The sequence below is a fragment of the Haliotis cracherodii genome, unplaced genomic scaffold (assembly GCF_022045235.1).
Source record: "Haliotis cracherodii isolate W230 unplaced genomic scaffold, xgHalCrac1.p SCAF_4, whole genome shotgun sequence".
NCBI lineage: Eukaryota > Metazoa > Mollusca > Gastropoda > Lepetellida > Haliotidae > Haliotis > Haliotis cracherodii.
In genome coordinates, this window is record NW_027266297.1 from 59,347,034 (window position 1) to 59,370,706 (window position 23,673).

Genomic DNA, 23,673 nt, shown 5'->3' on the forward strand with positions numbered 1-23,673 from the left:
AAATTAAATTCTGCTGCTTCTTAAAACAGTAATGTCTTATAAAAAAGGACCCTTTGACTTTACAAAAACAATCATTTTTACCACCCTTACAATGGCGTTAAACCCAACCATCAAACTTCAAGTTCTCCAACCAACCAACTACGGCTGGGACGGGTACACGAGTACTAGGGTCGGGTGGGTACTGAGTAGGACCCCGGTACCCAATGGACAACCCGGACCCCTGGTTAGTCACATGATATTTTCTTTATTGACAAAAATTAACTAGAGTTTATGGTTACCCTACAAGTAACTAATGTTAGCATTTCTTTCTGACTATGCACCCATTCCTTCTGACTTTTTATATGGTTGAATAAAGATAAGTCAACTTCCGTGTATGCATGACCAGATTGTTTGATACATCTACATGTATCTAAATACGTTTTGCCAGGGGTATGGTAAAAAAAATCCCAATCAGACATTTTCACCTATCTCTTGAGACCTACAGTGGGTACCCGGGTAGGGTCGGGTAATAGGGGTTGGGTACCAGGGTAGTAAATTTGGACTCGTCCCAGCCCCCAATAAACAACCAGTCCAATAACATCTGATAACCATGACTAAACCCATGGTTGCCAGTCCTGAGTAGAGTGAGTGAGTGAGTGAGTTGGGTTTAACGGCGCTTTTAACAGTGTTCCAGTTATATCACGGCGTGTCAGCTTAATGTGGGAGGAAAGCCCGAAGTGATGTAGGTCTCAGACGTTTACCACTTTGGTGAAACCCACGAGCACGGGTATGGTGCTGACAAATCTAGAAACATAATCGGGGTGAACCGGGATTCGAACCCACAATCATAGGTTTCTGGCGTGCCCAAGGGACGCAACTCTGCACAGCGAATCGCGGCGCCTTAGACGACTGGGCCACCCGTGCCCCCCAGTCCTGAGTAGAGCCACAAGGAGGAGACTGAATAATGCCACATCATTTGCAGCTGCTCAGCTACATATCGGGAAAATGATACGATTGAAGAATGTCATAATGAACAGGTATGTGATGTGATATGTAGGAACGTGTAAAAATATACAGAAAGTGTGCATAACAGATATGTACAATCAAGATATGCATGAATAGATATGTACAATCAATGGAGACTAGGATCACCCAATATCGGTATTCACTGACATGAAATACTTCACCATACTTGAAATAGTGTTCACCAGGGCCAACTTGCACAAAACGATCTTAGCGCTAAGGCTATCGTATGCCTATGTTTAAGTATGGCAGTTAAGATGATCTTAGCGCTAAGATCGCTTTGTGCAAGTTGGCCCAGGACTGTTGCCTCATTGTCCTATAACCTATTGACTGAAACTTCTGTTTGCATGAGGGACCCTTCACCCAGTAGTGTGGTAATTATGACTTCTGTTGCATGAACCACCAATGTCAATGGAGAAACAATTTCATATAAAGCAATAAAACGCTATTCTGACTCCTATGGTGCAGATTTGTAAATATTAACAAGTCAAACCATAAATTGAAAACTCAGCAGAAATGCTGCCAGGGTATAGAAGATCTCCCTTCTAGGTTCACCGTTTGAAATTTTACTTTGGCATTCGTAAATTGTACATTATACTGTGTGTATGATCTCACAATCCCTTGTCTGGAAACATCTCTTAATCTACAGACCGCCTCCATGGGCCAGTGGTACAGCGTCTGAAGGTCGGGGGGTCGATTCCCAGCTGCATCATACCAAAAGACGTTAAAAGATGTTACTTGTTTTTACCCTGTCTGGCGCTCGGCATTAAGGGGCTAAAACAAGGACTTGTCAGCTCGGAGTCAGTATACTGTGTCTGAGTGAGGTATTAATGTTAAACTGCGGCATGGTATCTCAGTGGGTTAGCACTATAAATCGGCATTGGTCTGAACTACTAAAAGCAGCCAAGACCTGGCAATGTGTACCGATCCCAGACTGTTGTTGATGAAGGGCAGCTGTTGTCAGACTACCCTGGTCACTGTGTCCTGAACGGCAATCAGCTCCTCCACCGAGTCCTCTGATGTTGAACTTTTACTGATGTCTACACCTACAAAAACAACCACAAGGTGACTATTAAATACTCAAAAAACCCAAATCTGAATAACAAAGTGATTAAATGTACAAGGTGTAGAAATTGTTATGTGTAGATGTTTTGATTTGTTAGTTTGTTGTTTAACACCGCACTCATCAATATTCAAACTTTATGACAGCGGTCTGTAAATAAATCTTGACCAGACAATCCAGTAATTGACATCATGAGCTTCGATTGCCGCAGTTGGGATACGATGACAAGCATCCACCAAATCAGTGAGCCTGGCCACCCGATCCAGTTAGTCGCCTCTTACACCAAGCATGGGTTGCTGAAGACCTATTCTACCCGGATCTTCACAGGTCAAGACCAAACGGATCAGGCAGCATGGCTCAGTAACTTTGGTGATAGTGTGCCATTGTGCCCTGATGAAGTAGATTGTAGCTCATAACATCGATCACTAGATTGTCTGGTCAGGACTTGATTATTAACAGGCTGCTATTATATAGCTCGATACTGATGAGTGCAGCAATAAAAAACACACAAACAAACAATCAAACAGATGCAGGAAAAAAACCTGTACAAGCTTATAAAAGTTTGAGCGAGACAGTTGGGTGTAACTCAATTTGATCAGTATGTTTGTTACCGTATTCAACGTAATAAGTGCCCCGCTCTAATAAGCGCCCACGGCGATATATGCTAATATATTGGCTAATGAACAATCCCAATTAGCACCTCTTCCGATTGATTAATGTACACAAGACTTATTTATGCACCCTTAATTATGGGCAATTAAATTCTGGAAAAATACATCGGTCGTATATAAACATTTCAGGCTGCCAGCATAAACCACGAAACTTATCTTTCCAAAATAATATTTTAATAAGAGCCCCTTTTTCTAATTTTGAGAGAGCCCTGGGCACTTATTATGTCGAATACGGTATATCATGTGTGTCAGCCTGATGTCTGAGGAAAACTTGATGAAGACTAGTGAAAACCACAAGATGGCTTGGTGCAGACAAACCAAGGAAGGATCAGGGAAAATCAGGGATTCAAACCAATGATCCTCAGATCCTTGCACTCCCAAGGGACACAACTCTGCTCAGTGGATTGTCAGGGCAACACCTTGGACAACTAGGGTCCCTGTGCCCACGCACAGTCAAGTCCCGTTAATCTGACATCGATGGTTGCATATGATTATGTCGGATTAACGAGTATGTCAAATAAAAGAAAATTAAGTAGTATCAATGTTCGTGATCGAAAATTGGGCAACTACATGATAGACAAGGATTCAAACACGTAATAAAAAAAATAAAAAATAAATATTCATATTGTTATGTTACATTGTTGGCAGAATATGTTTTCTAATCGTACAACCTCTAATGTTTAACACAAAACAACTGTTACGGACTGTATGACTTATTCAAAATACTTTAAAAAGCATAATCTGGAATCGAAGTCGCAACTTTGAAACTGGTACCCGAGGCTTAAGAAAGCTGCTTTCTAAGTGGCTAACGTCAACTTCCTGTTGGTAATTTCATTGGTTTCGTTGATAGCGAGAACTTGTATCTGATTTTAATAAGATTGAAATAATCTCAACATGTGATTTATCCTGTTTTCTTTATTTAAAGCATTAATTGTTTATTGTTAAGCAAGTTTATCCCTGCAGCCGTTGTAATATGCAGCTACCAGCCGATTCGTCCCGCATCAAAACACGGGCTGTGCACTCACGGGCAGATGACCACGGAGTACACTGATCACTGTGTTGGATTAACAAGACTGATTAATGAGTGATTTCGGTAATATGTTGCAAATTAGGTGTGTCGGAGTCGAAGTGCGAGACTGTCGGATTAACGGGTCTAAATAGCACTCATTTAATTGGATCCCATCATTAGTGTCGGATAAAGCCGATTAAAGAGTGTCGGATTAACGAGACTTGACTGTACTTTGGATTGAAGAAATTAAAGAAGGGTGACATGAAATGTGAAATGACTAAATTGATATGGAAAAATGCCCTTTGATGTTACTAGGAAGGTGAAATTGTTCAACTTTGTGTAACTAGAATGGGCATAACGTTCTGGACAACTCAAACTGAGAAAGGACAAGCACCGAAGAAAACACACTAAATATTAGATTAACATGATTCAGAGTTTCTTATGGCTGTCGGTCACCCGTCATAGACCAATACAAAATATAATTTGAAAAAAGGGTTTGTTTAACTAGCCGAACTTTTAACCGATAGAAATGCTAAACAAGGCGTCACGTGTCATAATTCCATAAATTAAAAGTACATAGTAACGATAAGCCCTACTTACAGTATCGATTTAACAGAACAATGCCCAGTCTGCAAAAATCGTTATGAAAATTCTGATCAGCGCATGTCTTTGTGTCATCCTTTCTGTATCATAGGGAAACACTGTCAGGAGCTATAGCGACTTAGTCAAGAGCTTTTCTTATTGCAAAGTTCAATGGCTAGCTCGTATGTATTCATCCAATCACGAATGGTATTGCATTGATTTGTTATGGTTTGTCATTGGTGAGGTGAGGTGAAATTGGGTATATCGTTGCGACCAAGATTATTGCACTTTTATAGCGGCATGCACATGTGTGTTTGTCTTGCTGCTTGTACTAGTCCGGACTGATGCCGATTTATAGTGCTAGCTCTCTGAGATACCATGCCGCAGTTTAACATGAATACCCCACTCAGACACAGTATACTGACTCCGAGCCGTGCAGTCCTTGTTTTAGCCCCTTAATGCCGAATGCCAGACAGGGTATCAACAAGTACCATCTTTTAACGTCTTTGGGTATGACGCGACCGGGGATCGAACCCCGGACATTCCGCTCTCCTGGATGACGCTCTACCACTAGACCACGGAGGCAGTCGTTTGTCATTGGAAACTCTCAGACTTATTGACTTTTGCCATTAACTTACTACATTTCTCGGGCCTAAGTCATTGACCTATACCGGTATACAGATTTTTGTGTCAAAAATATAAATATCAACACAGCTGTTCCCTACCTTTCCATCTTCTCTGGGGGAGGAAGAAGATGACACAGGTGAAGAGACAGATGTGCCAGGTGCTGTGGACGTAGCGGTAGTTCTCCACAGTCTCTGCGAAGGAGAACACCGCCGCACCTGACCCCGCAATGACCACGCCGGGCAGCAGGAAGAACACATACCTCTTCCATGTAGGATAGCACCTGCCGCGTGATCGGCACTTTAAGCTCTGAAATAGGAAAACTTAACTTTGTACTTCACTGTACTCTAGTAGACTCATATTTCTTTCAACCATAAGATCAGGGGGCACGGGTTGCCCAGTCGTCTAAGGCGCCACGATTCACTGTGCAGAGTTGCGTACCTTGGGCACGCCAGAAACCTATGATTGTGGGTTCGAATCCCGGTTCGCCCCGATTATGTTTCTAGGTTTGTCAGCACCATACCCGTGCTCGTGGGTTTCACCGAAGTGGTAAACGTCTGAGACCTGCATCACTTCGGGCTTTCCTCCCACATTAAGCTGACACGCCCATTATAACTGGAATACTGTTAAAAGCGGCGTTAAACTTACTCACTCACTCACACAACCATAGGATCAACTGTTCTTTTCTCTACTCAGTTACTTTTTGTTTTTTTGTTGTTGTTGTTTAACGCCGCACTCAGCAATATTCCAGCTACATGACTGCAGTCTGTAAATAATCGAGTCTGGACCAGACTAACCAGTGATTGACATTATGAGCGTCAATTAGAATACGATGACATGTATCAACCAAGTCAGCGAGCCTGACCACCTGTTCCTGTTAGGCGCCTCTTACGACAAGCATAGTGGCCTTTTACAGCAAGCATGGGTTGCTGAAGACCTATTCTACAGTTACTGCTATAGTAGCTACCATTCTTGAATCACTGCTACCAGAAATACACAGACTTTAATGGTCAAGATTTGACCAATGGGTTTTGACAGATAATTGTTTTATGACATTAATATTAGTAAATATTCCAACAATCTTACAGAAGCGGATATCAGAAATGGGCTTTTGATATTGTAACCATTTTGATAATGATTATTTTTGGCATGACAAAAACTTGAAGCTCTACGCTACCACATGATCTTGCCTCTTGAGTAGATATGGTTTTATGCCACTTTCAGCAATATTCCAGCAATATCACGGCGGAGGACACCGGAAATGGGCTTCAATGAACACTTTAACCATTAGACTACCCCACCACCCTCCTGGCTCTTGAGGACTCTGTTCTTTATGATCATATATAAGATAGCTATGCGATAAATCGTAAAGAACAATGAAGAACGAATTTGGTTTATTTCACGATAAAACATTGTTCTATCATGATGTCATTTCTGGAGGTTCGAACATGCGCTCACAAATAATGACGTAAATTGGACAATTTTAGTTTTGAGAGGGAAGTCTGAAGTGAGTTGTTCCCCATAGATGTAGCTGGGCCATGCAGATAAAGACAGTGGCAGAACAATTACATCCAAAATTGAGAGAGATATGACAAACGTTATTAGGAAAAAAGTTACAGTTGTCCGACGTGAGGATTGTGAGACTATCCGGGAAATATCAAACCTAACCCACCTGTTCGTAAAATGGACTTGTCCGACATTTCCGAGGTCGGATTCTATTCAGTGAGTCATTATTATTTAAAACCGGGTAAATATTTTTTTCTTTTTTTACTAAGATCCTTGAAAAGACTGTACATAATGTTAATATCTCATCAGAAATGAATGACTCATGGTCGTTGTTTATCATACAATAAAACACTGCAGGGAGAATAAACCACTCGGGACCAGTGTTTATTGTACGATAAACAATGACCACAACTTGATTACCGTATTCGACATCATAAGCGCCCAGGGCGCTTTCAAAATTAGAAATAGGGGGCTCTTATTAAAATATTATTTTGGTGAAAAAAAAACAGAGTTGAAAGATAAATTTCGTGTTCATGTACGACAAATATATTTTTCCAGAATTAAATTGCCCATAATTAAGGTTGCACATAACACACAAGTGCGTATCATACGCGAATAAATAAGTCTTGTTAACATTGATCAATCGGAAGGGGTGCTCATTGGGATTGTTCACTAGCCAATATATTCGCAAATATCACCGTGGGCGCTTATTAGAGCGGGGCGCTTATGACGTCGAATACGATATTTCTTAAATACATGAATTAATCCCTGAGTAAAAATGGCATGAAAATATAAACTATCATGACTCACCCATGACACAGCAAGAAGGACAACTCCACACAACAAAGGCACAACAATCAACCACAGACTTGTATGATCCTTGAGAACTCCTATTGGCAGAACCAGCAGTGCTGCCACCTGGAGGATGACTGTGATTGGTGCCTGTACCCTCGCCATGGCAACGATGGTAAACCACAGCGAGCAGACGGACGAGAGGAAGTCGCAGAAGCTGAGGATGTTGTAGTCCATCATACAGTACTTGTACATCGCGATACGGTCTCCATCACACGCGTGGTACATCTGACAGACGGAAGAGGAAGTTGTGGAAACTTAAAAGGGGATAACCAAAATTAACGTAGCCCCATCCTCGCTTTCAAAATGGGGTTTGTATACGCATCATTCCTCCATTACCCAATCTTCACGAGGCAAGGGAGTTAACTGACTATAAAAGTCCAGTTTCCACCCTTGCCGAACTAGGCTGGTATTATGGAGTTACATTTTGGCTGGACTAAGAAGTCTAGGCATAGTCCAATCAAATTGCGCACCGAAATCAAAATCCGGTTCGTAAACTGTCGTGCAGATTTCGGTCGATTGCAGGATTTGCAAAACAAGAGCACCACAAACTCGCTGACAGCAGATATTTTCCAATTTTTTTCATGTTTTTAATCAAGGTGCTCACTTGATTTGAATGTAAGACACGTTTTATCACAATATAGATCTTGATTATCGACCAGATCGTCCTGACTTGGCGCCACCATTTTGTGTGAAGCAAACAAAAGTGATACGAGAGGAGGATCTTGATTGGTCCATAGGCGAGGCGTAGAAGGGACATAACAGGTAATAGCCACTGGTGGCGCTACCATCGAGCCCAGTAATTCCAGCCTAGTTCAGCAAGGGTGGAAACTGGACTTTTCAAGTCAGTTAACTCTCTTGCCTCGGGAAGATGCCATTACCCCCGCATACATACAACTTCTTTGTGGTGTAGTTTTGTTATACAGTAAACTACGGTTATAACAAACTCAAAGGGACCACCAATTTCGTTTATATCCGTCATTCGTCCGTATATTCGTCAGTCAAATACGTATTTCGACCGTCAGATATCTTATATCAAGTCATGTGACATCATACTCGATTTACTCGATAAATAACAAAAGTGTGCACTGTACATGTACAGAATATATCCACTTCAATTACTGTGTTACTATTGTTAATTGAGGGTGTAGTTTGAGGACAAGGTGTCAATACTTAAGAGTAAATCAATTGTCTTCAATTGTTTATTGACGCTTTAAACAGAAGCGCTTGGCCGCGGATGTTTTGAATGGTGACATGTGAAGAGCTCAGCTCAGGGATTAACAGTTTGTTATACACTTAAATATTATTGTAACGTTGACAGAGTACACACGGAACCACAAGGTGAGGTCACATTATCCGTTATTTCGTGTATTTCCGCTGAGCGTGTTCGTATATCCATCAACTTTATATGATAAAAAATATATCAAACGGCCGGGACCAAAAATAGTTTGTTATAAACGTGTTCGTTATAAATGTAGTTTACAGTATGTACATTCTGTCAATTAAATGAAATGATGTTTACAGTGTATAAAATTCGCCAAAATTTCATTCTGACAACTGGAGTGGTGACATAGCAAAGTAACCAGAACAGATAAAATGTCCGTCAGGAATTTTCTAGGCTTACGAACAAAAGTAACAGAAGGCTAAGCATAAGTACTGTTTAATGTTAGTTCTGAGACAATAACAATAAACTGGTGGATTGTCAACTTAGTAACTTCAACCCCCGACCATCAGGTGTGTTACTTTTCAAAACTGTCTGTCCGTCAGCAAAATAGACTGTCTCAGACGGTCGGGCGGGTGGGGTTTTTTAAACACTGATGTTCGCTCAGGGAAGTCCAAATTCAGGTAGGATATTACCTTGTGGACTACCACTCTTACTGTTAGGTCCTGTGGCTAATCTTTTTCGCAGACAAGTGAAAATGAACAGAGTAGTCCGAGTGGCCTTGGTGTACTCACTGTGGAGAAGAACATGTTGTACGTGAAGACCAGGGCCTCCGTGTAGAACCGGCGGTACAGCGCCAAGGCTATGGCAGGAAGGAAGAACAAGTTGCTGAGAGTGAGCAGGAGGATGTCCTCCAGCTGGGATGCTACTGTGAATGCCTCCGACCCATCACTGCACGCATAGCCCCGCCAACCTGGCAACAACACATGGACAGTTACAATCGTACTAAATCTCACTTGTTTTGGCTTATAGTGAATAGGTCGTATTACATGCAAGAACTGATGGCATCCTGACAGAGGGACCACTATGTACCTACCGGCATAGCAGAAGGACCACTACCGGACTGACTGAGGGACCACTATGTGCCTACCGGCCTAACAGATGGACCACTACCGGCCTAACAGATGGACCACTACCAGCCTGACAGAGGGACCACTACCGGCCTGACAGATGGACCACTACCAGCCTGACAGATGGACCACTACCAGCCTCACAGAGGGACCACTACCGGCCTGACAGATGGACCACTACCAGCCTGACAGAGGGACCACTACTGGCCTAACAGATGGACCACTACCGGCCTGACAGAGGGACCACTACTGGCCTAACAGATGGACCACTACCGGCCTGACAGAGGGACCACTACCGGCCTGACAGAGGGACCACTACCAGCCTGACAGATGGACCACTACCGGCCTGACAGAGGGACCACTATGTACCTACTGGCCTGACAGAGGGACCACTATGTACCTACCGACCTGACAGAGGGACCACTACTGGCCTGACAGAGGGACCACTACCGGCCTGACAGAGGGACCACTACCGGCCTGGCAGAGGGACCACTATGTACCTACCGGCCTGACAGAGGGACCACTACCGGCCTGACTGAGGGACCACTATGTACCTACCAGCCTGACAGAGGGACCACTACCGGCCTGACAGAGGGACCACTATGTACCTACCGGCCTGACAGAGGGACCACTACCGGCCTGACTGAGGGACCACTATGTACCTACCGGCCTGACAGAGGGACCACTACCGGCCTGACTGAGGGACCACTATGTACCTACCGGCCTGACAGAGGGACCACTACTGGCCTGACAGAGGGACCACTACCGGCCTGACAGAGGGACCACTACCGGCCTGGCAGAGGGACCACTATGTACCTACCGGCCTGACAGAGGGACCACTACTGGCCTGACAGAGGGACCACTACCGGCCTGACAGAGGGACCACTACCGGCCTGGCAGAGGGACCACTATGTACCTACCAGCCTGACAGAGGGACCACTACTGGCCTGACAGAGGGACCACTATGTACCTACCGGCCTGACAGAGGGACCACTATGTACCTACCAGCCTGACAGAGGGACCTCTATGTACCTACCGGCCTGACAGAGGGACCTCTATGTACCTACCGGCCTGACAGAGGGACCTCTATGTACCTACCGGCCTGACAGAGGGACCTCTATGTACCTACCGGCCTGACAGAGGGACCTCTATGTACCTACCGGCCTGACAGAGGGACCACTATGTACCTACCAGCCTGACAGAGGGACCACTATGTACCTACCGGCCTGACAGAGGGACCACTATGTACCTACCGGCCTGACTGAGGGACCACTATGTACCTACCGGCCTGACTGAGGGACCACTATGTACCTACCGGCCTGACAGAGGGACCACTATGTACCTACCGGCCTGACAGAGGGACCTCTATGTACCTACCAGCCTGACAGAGGGACCTCTATGTACCTACCGGCCTGACAGAGGGACCACTACCGGCCTGACAGAGGGACCACTATGTACCTACCGGCCTGACAGAGGGACCACTATGTACCTACCGGCCTGACAGAGGGACCACTACCAGCCTGACAGAGGGACCACTATGTACCTACCGGCCTGACAGAGGGACCACTATGTACCTACCGGCCTGACAGAGGGACCACTATGTACCTACCGGCCTGACAGAGGGACCTCTATGTACCTACCGGCCTGACAGAGGGACCACTATGTACCTACCGGCCTGACAGAGGGACCACTACCAGCCTGACAGAGGGACCACTATGTACCTACCGGCCTGACAGAGGGACCTCTATGTACCTACCGGCCTGACAGAGGGACCACTACCAGCCTGACAGAGGGACCACTATGTACCTACCGGCCTGACAGTTGCATGTGGAGTAGAGGATGAGGGATGGGCCGACAATGTACTCTTTGCAGTTGCCGTGTCCACTGCAGGCGTTGCCCACACAGCGGTCAGTTGACACCTTCATCTTGACATTGTAGCTGTTGTTGGAGCAGGGAGTCCAGGTGATGCTGTTGGACATAGGAGGAGAACAAGTGCATTGCTATTTTAAAAAATTATCTAAAATGTTAGTGAAATGCAGGTATGGTTTTGACAAACCTAGAAACACAATCAGGTGAACGGAGATTTAAACCCACAATCATAGGTTCTGGCATGCCCAAGGGACGCAACTCTGCACAGCGAATCGCGGCAACTTAGATGACTGGGCCACCCATGCCTCCCTGTGGGTGAGTTGGGTTTAATGGCATAATGGATATCAGTTACATAATGCTGTGACAGTGTAATGTGGTTGGTTGGTTTGTTTGTTGTTTAACGCCCCACTCAACAATATTCCAGCTACATGATGACGGTGTGTAAATATTCTGGACCAGACAATACAGTGATTGACATCATGAACATCAATCCACGCAATTGGGATCAATGACATGCATCAACCAAGTCAGCGAGCCTGACCACCCGATCCCGTTAGTCGCCTTTTACGACAAGCATAGTCACCTTTTAGGCAAGCATTCTACCCCGGAATCTACCCCAGGCCCAGTGTAATGTGGAAGACACGCCTGATGTGACAGGCAGTACATAGTCGAATCCAGAGAGGGATCCAAGGGGTGCCCCCTCTTTTGAAAACATTTGTAGTATGTTGTAGACAATCCCCTACTGAGAGAGGATTTCGTTATTGGACCCCTCCCGTTAAAATAATGATGGATCCGCCCTTGCGTAACACAAACATACCTATTTCGACAAGGATCATAATTAGGGCAAATCTGGGATTTGAATCCATGATCAATAGATCCTGGCCAAGCTAAGGCATGAAACTCTGCAAAGCAAACATTACCTTACACCACTGAGAAAACATACCCACTGTGACACCCTCGCTGTGATGCACCCACTGTGACACACCTGCTGACATACCCCCTGTGACACACCTGTTGACATACCCACTGTGACACACCTGCCATGACATACCCACTGTGACACACCTGACGTGACATACCAACTGTGACACACCTGCTGAGACATACCCACTGTGACACACCTGCCATGACATTCCCACTGTGACACAACTGCCGTGACACACCTGTCATGACACACCCACTGTGACACACCTGCCATGACACACCCACTGTGACACACCTGCCGTGACACACCTGCTGTGACATACCTACTGTGACACACCTGCCATGACATACCCACTGTGACACACCTGCCATGACATACCCACTGTGACACACCTGCCGTGACACACCTACTGTGACACACCTGCCATGACATACCCACTGTGACACACCTGTTGCCATACCCACTGTGACACACCTGCTGAGACATACCCACTGTGACACACCTGCCATGACATACCCACTGTGACACACCTGCTGAGACATACCCACTGTGACACACCTGCCGTGACATACCCACTGTGACACACCTGCTGAGACATACCCACTGTGACACACCTGCCTTGACACACCCACTATGACACACCTGCCGTGACATACCCACTGTGACACACCTGCTGACATACCCACTGTGTCACACCTGCTGACATACCAACTGTGACACACCTGTTCACATACCCATGGTGACCCACCTGCTGACATACCCACTGTGACACACCTGCTGACATACCCACTGTGTCACACCTGCTGACATACCAACTGTGACACACCTGTCATGACATACCCACTGTGACACACCTGTTGACACACCCACCATGACACACCAGCCGTGATACATCCACCGTAAGACACCCACCGTAAGACACTCACCTGCTGTTCTCCATTGTGTAACAGTACACCGAGAGGGTGAGGGACCACAAGCCAGGCTCAGGGTAGGGCACAAGCACCTGCCCCTTGTGTCCAGGGGTGCTGATGTTCACCTGGAGCGTGTTACTCGGCAGGGAGGAGACATTACATAGGTTGTCTGATGGAAGAGCTGGAATCTTGTCCCGAAGGATTTGCCCACAAACCTGGACAGACTCGGAATCTGTGTCCTGTGGAGGAGAAATGGCAGTCTGAATGTTCCATCAAGAAGCACCATCAATACAACCTTGAGTCAAAATAAAGTAATAAAACGATGGGTCATTTTAATAAATGACAAATTCAGAAGATTCAAGATCTAAATATTAAAGGAATAAAAAATTATAAAAATATTTATCATACTCCATATAAACTAGTATCCATAAAGTTCAATTGATAAAACATTAAATTATTCATGAAACTGGTAATTATCATGTTGACAATGAACCTGAATCTGATCTACCTCGTCACCATCTGCCATGGCAACAGTCCAGACAAGACTCCCATCTACATCTCACATCTAACACAAGGATGGAGACAAGCTTATAAAAGTCTTAATACCGGGGAGAACACCAACTACCTCATCACCATCTTCCATGGCAACCGTCCAGACAAGACTTCCATCTACAGCTCACATCTAACACAAGGATGGAGACAAGCTTATAAAAGTCTTAATACAGGGGAGAACACCAACTACATCATCACCATCTTCCATGGCAACCGTCCAGACAAGACTTCCATCTACAGCTCACATCTAACACAAGGATGGAGACAAGCTTATAAAAGTCTTAATACAGGGGAGAACACCAACTACATCATCACCATCTTCCATGGCAACCGTCCAGACAAGACTTCCATCTACAGCTCACATCTAACACAAGGAAGGAGACAAGCTTATAAAAGTCTTAATACAGGGGAGAACATCACCTACCTCATCACCATCGTCCATGGCAACCGTCCAGACAAGAGTCCCACCAATATCCACAATGTCCTTGAGCTGAAATGGAATGACTGTTGATCTATCATCCATCAGGGTCAGTGATATGTCGGATGGCTTGCTGTCATTAACAAGATACACATAGTCGACTCGGAAGTCTCGATCGGAGTACTGGAACCGATCTAGTTTGGGGTACAGGGTACATGAAGAGGCTGACGGCAAGTCAGTTGTGTTGCCATCCATGACGTCTTCCTCCAGATCACAGTCTGTCACAACACAAACAATCAAGAAAATAATGGACTTTTACTCAAAGTGGAAGGTACCAAAAGTATTCTTCAACAAATGACACAAGATATCCAGGTGACAATTATGACAATTACACTACTCAAATGAAGTTGAAGAACACCCAATTTTATTCTACCAGCGATAGGTGAGGTGAGGTGAAATTGGGTTTAACGTTGCGTCTAAGATTATTGCACCTATATAGCGATGTGCATGTACTTGTGTGTGTGTGGCTGCTTGTACTAGTCCAGACTGATACCAGTTTATAGTATAGTATAGCAGTTTAACATGAATACCCCACTCAGACACAGTATACTGACTCTGAGCCGACCAGTCCTTGTTTTAGCCCCTTAATGCCGAGCGCCAGACAGGGTAACAACAAGTACCATCTTTAAACGTCTTTTGGAATACTAGTCCTTATAATGATAACAGAAAAATCTTCAAAAAATGGCAAATTGTACTTGTCCTTATTATACCTTAACTATAGGGCAGCTTGGCAAGGACTACAGGACTAGTGCCAATTTCTAACACTGCATACGACTATAGTTAAAACCATGACAGATTAACAACAGTCATATGAAAAAAAACAGGCGTTCTTTAACTTCTTTTGAGCAGGATAATTGTCACCTGTTTTATGCTGAATTCATCACTAACCCATTCATATCCCCGAGCAGTGTAAATAATCAAGTACAAACCAGTGGTTGATAGCATGAGCACCAATGGGTACTATGACACACTATCGCTATCACCTGATCCTCATTTATCAGTGGGCTTTAACTTGAAAAATTCATGAATAATTCGATCAGCCAACTTGTCAATGTTTACTATATTTATTCTTCTGTAAAACATTTATAACCCTTTTTAAATGAAATGAAAATTTGAAATGAAATGAAACATACCAATGCTTGAAATATTGAAAGTCACCTCAGCGACCTGGTCAGATGTAACTAGCTGCACATGATGCCACGCCCCTAGCCAGGGGGAGATAACTGTGTACATGCATGGCGGGGCAGTACAGAGGGAGCTGTTGGCAGAGATGTTGTTAGCTTCATAGATCGTGACATGTAGGCCGCAGTCTGTGTGGTTACACCCAGAGACTCCCACACTGTACTGTAACACTGTCTCCCCGACATAGAACCTGTAACATACAAGACAGAGGCTGTTACGACTCACCAACAGTCTGTGTGGTTACATCTGGAGACTCCCAGACTTAACTGTAACACTGTCTCTCATGAGGCAAGGGAGTTATAGTCTGGAAGGTAATTTAAGGTACCGACGTTTACTACAATATCTGAAAAACTATCGGACCTACTCCAGTCAACTCTACCAGTCTACTCCCCGACACAGAATCTGTAACATACAAGAAGTGTTCCCTTCATTAATTGGCTTTGTATTATCGCAGGTATTTGCATCACATCATTGCAAGAAATTGTTACAAATACAAACTATGCATAATCGCAAGTATTGTTGATTTCGTTACTCATATTCACTATGTAATGTTGCAATACTTTGCGAAACATATTAACTATTAAGACCATTAACTCAATAACACAAGCGGAGTATTTTAACCTGCCACAATCAGAGGACGGACAATACACATTACTATGAGTGGGTGAGTGAGTTGGGTTTAACGCCACTTTTAACAGTATTCCAGTTACATCATGGCGTGTCAGCTTAATGTGGGAGGAAAGCCCGAAGTGATGCAGGTCTCAGACGTTTACCACTTCGGTGAAACCCACGAGCACGGGTATGGTGCTGACAAACCTAGAAACATAATTGGGACGAACCTGGATTCGAACCCACAATCATAGGTTTCTGGCGTGCCAAAGGGACGCAACTCTGCACAGCGAATCACAGCACCTTAGACGACTTGGCCACCCCTGCCCCCTACACATTACTATGACAGACTGACAGCAAATGTTACCTGAAAGTTCGACCTGTGTCTGAAACAACCATGGTGTTGTCTGTTCCCATGGCAACAGTGTCTATGTCTGGATGGATGTCGGTCAACAGAGAGGAAGAGATTTTATACTCACAGCTTCTGGTGAGACCCTGGAATCACACAGATCATCATCATCATCATCATCATCATCATCATCATCATCATCATCGTCATCATCATCATCATCACAGTCATCATCATCATTTTGAGGCAAGCATGTCCACAAGCCTATATCAAAGCCAAGTTTCTACCATTGCCACATCAAGGCCACTTTTCTTGGCTCGACCCTGGCGCCACCTCATGAAGATCACAAGTTGTGCCCCTTGTAATGAGAGCGGATATCCAATCAGATCGCTGTTCTTATCTCATATAGCTTCACAAAAGATGGTGACTACCATAGACGATGACCTAGTCGATCAGATAACAAAAACATTCGCGATTTCATCCTTGACACAAAAAACATAGCCAATCGTTGGGGGGTTTAAAAGATGAAAAAGACATATTCTAGTGGTAAATCACTTTCAGGCAATGGTGTAACAGTCTTGGATGTTGATTTTGTGAAATGTTCTCTGATTGTGCGATAGTCCAATCATGTTTAGCACAGGAAAGTGGGCTTGATGTGGCAAGGGTGAGAACAAGACTTTGATAAAAAGGCTAGTGGACGCTCTTGCCTCAGGAAGATGCCAATCTCCATGGCTTCATTCTGGGCTCTACATGGTATACTCTTAGCTCTTGTCACCAACTACTATATCACCTATATCATTCTTACCCTCTAAAAAACTTGCAATAAGCTACGCTCAATAAATCATCATCATCATCATCATCATCATCATCACCAGTCACTATCATACCCATACCTGCTAACTGACTATTGCTTGACTTGGTAAGTGAGTGAGTATGGTTTTACGCAACTTTTAGCAATATTCCAGCAATATCACGGTGGGGGGACACCAGAAATGGGTTTCACACATGGGAATCAAACCCGGGTCTTCAGCGTGATGAGTGAGTGAGTTGGGTTTAACGCCGCTTTTAACATTATTCCAGTTATATCACGGTGTGTCAGCTTAATGTGGGAGGAAAGCCCGAAGTGATGCAGGCATCAGATGTTTACCACTTCGGTGAAACCCACAAGCATGGGTATGGTGCTGACAAACCTAGAAACATAATCGGGGCGAGCCAGGATTCGAACCAACAATCATAGGTTTCTGGCGTGCCCAAGGGACGCAACTCTGCACAGCGAATCGCGGCACCTTAGACGACTGGGCCACCCGTGCCCCCCAGCGTGATGAGCCAACGCTTTAACCACTAGGCTACCCGACCCCCCTTGACTTGGTGACAAAACTAAGTGTTCATTACAACAAATTTCAAACTGGTCTTCAGCATTGTCCTTTGTTAATTTGATGATGTGAGCAGGGTAAAAGGTATTGAAATTATTCATAACATGCCTTTACCATTAGAGTGGCAACAATTTCAGGGCACACTGGTCATCTATTATGTAATACATGTAATAGTATTTATGAGTAATAATTCACTTTTCAAGCAAAGGTCAGTTTACTCTTCACATACATCACAGGGCAAACTACACGTCACAAGTCAAACAAAGCTACCATGTTAATTTGAAAAACTGAGTTTCTGTACTTTTGTTGCTCAACTGACTTTCCAGGTTAAATACTGTAAATCTTGAAATTAATGCGTCTCCAAATTAATACGACTGCTGACCCCTAGCCAAAAACGGGACTGAAAATCAATGCGACTCCCCCACACCATCCCAGCGGAATGATACATATCCTTCCTTAATCCAATCAAACAGCAAATAGCACCATTTATTAGCACTGCGTAAAGTATTTCCGCAATAACAACAAACAGTGTTTTCCTGAAAACAACACACAGTTTATATGTTTATTCTGCTGACTGGCATTATGGAAGTTCAAAGGCAATAAAATAATTGAACCAACAACAGTTCACTGATTGGAATGGTCAATGATGCAAAGTTTGACACGAGTGGGTAGAACTCTTGACCCCAGCAGTGATAACTCTACGGATGCCTATTGCATAATTCCTATTCTTTGAATGACATTGGTATATACTTGTTACAACTGCTGTGTTTGTGTATATATTCAAGTTGGTATTTCCGCGATCCAAAGTGTGCAGGCCGTCTTATTGTTGATAGTCATTTTGGAGACATAAACGCGAAGTTTCATGAATGCGAACAAAGACCACTCGCATTTTTTGCATTTAATTCACGCTCCCATTAATTTCAAGATTTACAGTATATCCATTCCCGGTAAAACAAGACCAACCTTCTGCTGGATGCGAGTATCTTGCCACGGTCTGAAGGCGACGGCATACCAGTAACCAGGCGTAGGCCATGACACAGACACGGGGATGCTGATGTTGTTAGGCACCAGCTGCAGATGATGTTGATGCGAACGCTGGAGGTAGAAGTGATCAGGGAACGTCTCGTTCTTCGGGCTGATGACCGGCAGGCTGCCATACTGGAGGTACCTGGTAGTCATGGATTGCAGATCTACATTGAAGTTTACAGATAAGGTGATTCAGTTCAGGCATTCATTAAACATTACTTTAGTATTTCAAGTTTAAAATTCTTAAGTTGATTTTTAAGTTAAATGGTATTTTGAAAAATTGCTGTCAGCAAATGTCTAAATTATTTCATGATGTCTGCTCAACATAAGTATACCTTACACCATGTTATTTCGACCCGTGAAAACCGGGGTAGAATAGGTCTTCAGCAACCCATGCTTGCCCTAAAAGGTGACTATGCTTGTCGTAAGAACCGACTAACTGGATCAGGTGGTCAGGTGCGCTGACTTGGTTGACACATGTCATCGTATCCCAATTGCGCGGATCGATGCTCATGATGTTAATCACTGGATTGTCTGGTCCCGACTCGATTATATACAGACCGTCGTCATATAGCTGGATATTTGCTGAGTGTCGCGTTCAGCAAAATACAAACAAATAAACTCAGTGAACTCACACATCAACTTGGTCATCATCACAATCTTCGGGATCTTTACTGGCTCTGAACTTCCATGTGACTAGACTGGTTCCCTCAGGGACGCTGTACTTGACGGGAGTCACTGAGTGGAAGGAGGCATAGCTGTAGACATTGAGAGCTTGTTGCCACTCCACCCCATACGCACCCACTGAAACACAGACAGATACAAAATCCTAGCTACATGAAATCTGCCATTCTGCTATCTCATTAAAATCATATCTTAGTTCTCGCCACTGTAAACAAAGATCTGAGGACAGCCCATTAGGGGTCATGTCAGAACGACCTTTCATCCGACCAATCAGAGCGTCGCTTACCAGATCATGAAAGTGACAGTCGGAATGTGATTTCTCATCATGCAGCCTCGAAAACGTTAAAACGGGGTATTCCGAATGAAAGTTACGGGCTTAACGACTGAATCTATACAATCTAGACCATATATTAGTCATTCTAGAACGTTCTTTTGTTCAGGTTTCAAATTTTTAAGCGAGAATTTGTCAAAATATGTTTCGAAGTGTAGTCACCACTTTGAAATTAGTGCCGTAAAGCACGAGAAAGCTGCCTTCTGATTGGCTAATGTTGACTTCTTGTCAGTAATTCCATTGGTCGGTCAGAGTTTGCGAAAGGTCGATCTGACATGACCCGTAATTGGATGTCCTCAGATCTTTGTTTAGCAGCAGCGAGAAGATCTGATTTTAATTAGATTGGCCATTCTGTAAATAAAAAGACTTTGAACATTAAACGTCTTTTAATCTGAAATGAGTTAACTCTGATGGTTAGAAATTTAACACACTATGGAGAATTGATAGTGTTGATAAACTCGCCAATCACCAGATAGAAAAGGCCACATGCTGTAATCCCTTGCAATTTGTCAAATCCAAATTTTACAGAAGTCATATTGACATTAGGGCTTGATTTAACCATATAAATCATGCACCAGAGAAACTTATCACTGAAAATGTGACCTAAATTTCATGTTTACAAGCGCCAAGTTCATGTCAAAATTCTTCAAATTTGTCCACACAGGTGAACACATTCGATACCTCTAAGCATTATTTACCATATTGCATCAACAATCCCTGTGTTCTGTGTAATTTGTCATGCTTTTAGGGGCTTGACATCATCAAACTGTGGGTACTTCAAGATTATGTGCATATTTCAAACTGATAAATGTCTGGGTGCGACTAGGTTTTCATGTCGACGTGCACCTGGTGCATGTTAAAGGGGCACTGATCTCTGACAATTGACCAGGGACTGGTTGTTGCCTTTGTTGTTTTTTTTCCATGGATGCCCAGATTTTATCTCAGAAATCTTGACTAGTTCATGACCTGTGCTGTGCCAACCGTAAGAACATTTGTCACTTTTATTGAAAGCATAAGGGTATATCGTCACATTGATCAACAAAATAAAATACAGTCTTGTCTTGGAAATAAATAAATGTTTAATTCATCATCCCAGTGACTGAAAATGATAGGATTAAAAGAAAACAAAAGTCAAAGTACATGTCTATATTTTTATGCTTCATCTATTGTGGTGTTTTTAAGCCCTTTTGAACTTCCTTATATTTTTAAGTCAATCTGTTAAATAAATGGACAGATTTTTCAGTCAGATTGTAACATGACTGAAATATTTAGACATTTTAGAAATTGCCTCAGTGATACATTTTACAAACTGACTGTAACATATATACACGTCTACAAACAATTAGGCTTTTGTAAACAATGACTTGTGTTGTCTGTCCCACATCGAAGAACTTCCCAACAATAACATAGAGGAACAAGAATGATTCTCTTCAATGCTACAGCAAATGAATGAAATCAAAATGCAAGTACGGTCTATTATAGGTCTATTGACATGACAAGATTAAATATTAAGTATGAAACACAGAAATAGGATAAAAAACAATCTCAATCATCGTAATATCACACAATCAAAATTCCAAAAATGCTTTCACTGTGGGGGTACTTTTATTTATTATACTATAACCATCAGGGTATTTCCAAATAACAACATCCAATGAACGTCGCCATTCCTTCTGTCTGTTTGTTTAGGTTGAAGAAATTTATTAACATGCACCCTTTGTGATATCAAAATATAGATAGATGACAGGTAACCAATTATTGTTCTGAAATGCGTAATAGATACTGTCTCAAAAGTATATTCACCAGGGTTAGAAACCAACAGTTTTCGTCCACTAGTCCTTATAATGATAATATATAGCAAAACCCTTAAAAAGGGCGAATTTCTACTAGTCCTTATGATACCTTTACCATTGGGCAGTTTGGCAAGGACTATAGAACTAGTGCCAATTTCTAACACTGTTCACTCTGTTCTTACAGAAGATATCCAGTCTTTTGTCACAGTTAGCAATCGAGCAGTGTTAGACAGCCACATAGCAACCAGAGTTTAATGGCCCTTTAAATCAAGTTCCTTAAATTGAGCCTGCTAGAAAAACATTTGAGACAACCCTACACGTTGCACCAGGCAATAATTTTCCTAAGTGACAGGAGGCAATAAAATAACTGGGTATCTACTTGATCACTGGCAATAAACTAAATAGGCCATGTTACCCAGTAAATATTCCTTATTAAAGGTGCAAGATCAGACTTCAAGACTTTTTCCATCTGCTATCCAAGTTTATTTTGATGTACAGTTAGAAATCCCTGTTTGATATTAATTACTGTCACTGTGAGAAGCAATCTCATTAAAATCAGACCTTAGTTCTCGCTACCACTAAACAAAGATCTGAGGACATTCCATTTCGGGTCACGTCAGACCGACCTTGCATGAACTTTGACCGACCAATAGAATGACCAATCAGAAGGCAGCTTTCTCGTGCTTTACAGCACTAATTTCAAATTGGCGACTACGCTTCGAAACATATTTTGACAAATTCTCGATTACAAATTTGAAACGTAAACAAAAGAACATTCTGGAATGGCTAATAGATGGTCTAGATTGTATGGATTCAGTCGTTAAACCTGTAACAATCGTTCGGAATACCCTGTGTTAAAGTTTTCGAGGTTGTATGATTAGAAATCACATTCCGACTGTCACTTTCATGATCTGGTAAGCAATGCTCTCATTGGTCAGTTGAAAGGTCGTTCTGACGTGACCCCTAATGGGATGTCTTCAGATCTTTGTTTAGCGGTAGCGAGAACTAAGATCTGATTTTAATGAGATTGCTGTGAGAAGATACCTGGTGTTACTAGGCATACAGAATTTAAGACAGTTATTATGACAATTACAAACATATATTATATTTTTGAAAACTTAATATGATTCTTTCTAATCATTTAGACATAGAATCTAGTGATTATGTATCTGATATTATGTATTTCTTTTAAAAAAACACACCAATATTTTCTAAACCATGATATGGTATCACTCTCGTCATCACCTTGGTCCACTGGTACAGACCCTCATCAAAAGGAAGATGCTCCCAATGTCCGCAGCAACACGAGATCATATACATACATATACATCTATATGGATCAACTAGACTCTGATAGTAACACGGATATACATCACATCTTTTAAACATTACAAGGGTACAATTTATCACGCTCCCCTTGCCCACTCGTCATCGATCTTCAATAAACACAACTTCACTGGCAAACGTCATAAATTTTCTCCATTTCGATACAAGAATGTGAACAAGTGTCAGTTAAAATTGTGGTTATTTTCTCGGCCCAACCTACCTGAAAATATCAAGATACATACAACGTATCTTTCCATGTGTGTTTGGTCAACTTTTGTGTCCCCTTCCTTCCTTCACCGCCGGGGATTTGTCACTCATAATTTCCGTTCGTGTTATATCAGAAAACAGCGCCGCTTGTCAGAATGAGGCTCTAAACCCAGGGTCATTTTATTCGACGGTACACATTTAGGCAAATCTCTTCATCAAATATGTCCCTAAGAGTGAGTGAGTTTTATTTTTACGCTGCATCCAGCAATATTTAGGATATCAATCCTCTCTCTGATAATTTTACCACCTACAAAACACTACATTTGGTTCTTTAAATAAAGGAGGGTGGGTGGATGGGGGCAGGGGACAGACTAGTGATGGAGTAGAAAACCATATACTAAGTTTGAATTACGTCTGCTGTGTACAAGTCCAGAGATTCGCCTGCTTATAAGTAAAG

General features: G+C 43.0%; 1 protein-coding gene across 1 annotated transcript; it reads right to left on the bottom strand.

Annotated features, from left to right (window-relative positions):
- Positions 1-1,802: 1,802 nt before the first annotated feature.
- LOC139479909 (transmembrane protein 8B-like) lies at positions 1,803-23,340 on the bottom strand. Its single transcript, XM_071262828.1, has 12 exons — positions 23,230-23,340; positions 19,511-19,679; positions 18,813-19,017; positions 16,495-16,622; positions 15,470-15,708; positions 14,283-14,554; positions 13,322-13,545; positions 11,412-11,569; positions 9,266-9,444; positions 7,268-7,537; positions 5,053-5,260; positions 1,803-2,048 (listed from the first exon to the last, which is right to left on the bottom strand). The coding sequence occupies exons 1-12, from the start codon at positions 23,264-23,266 to the stop codon at positions 1,963-1,965; spliced, it is 2,175 nt and encodes a 724-aa protein (XP_071118929.1). The 5' UTR covers positions 23,267-23,340; the 3' UTR covers positions 1,803-1,962.
- Positions 23,341-23,673: the final 333 nt, after the last annotated feature.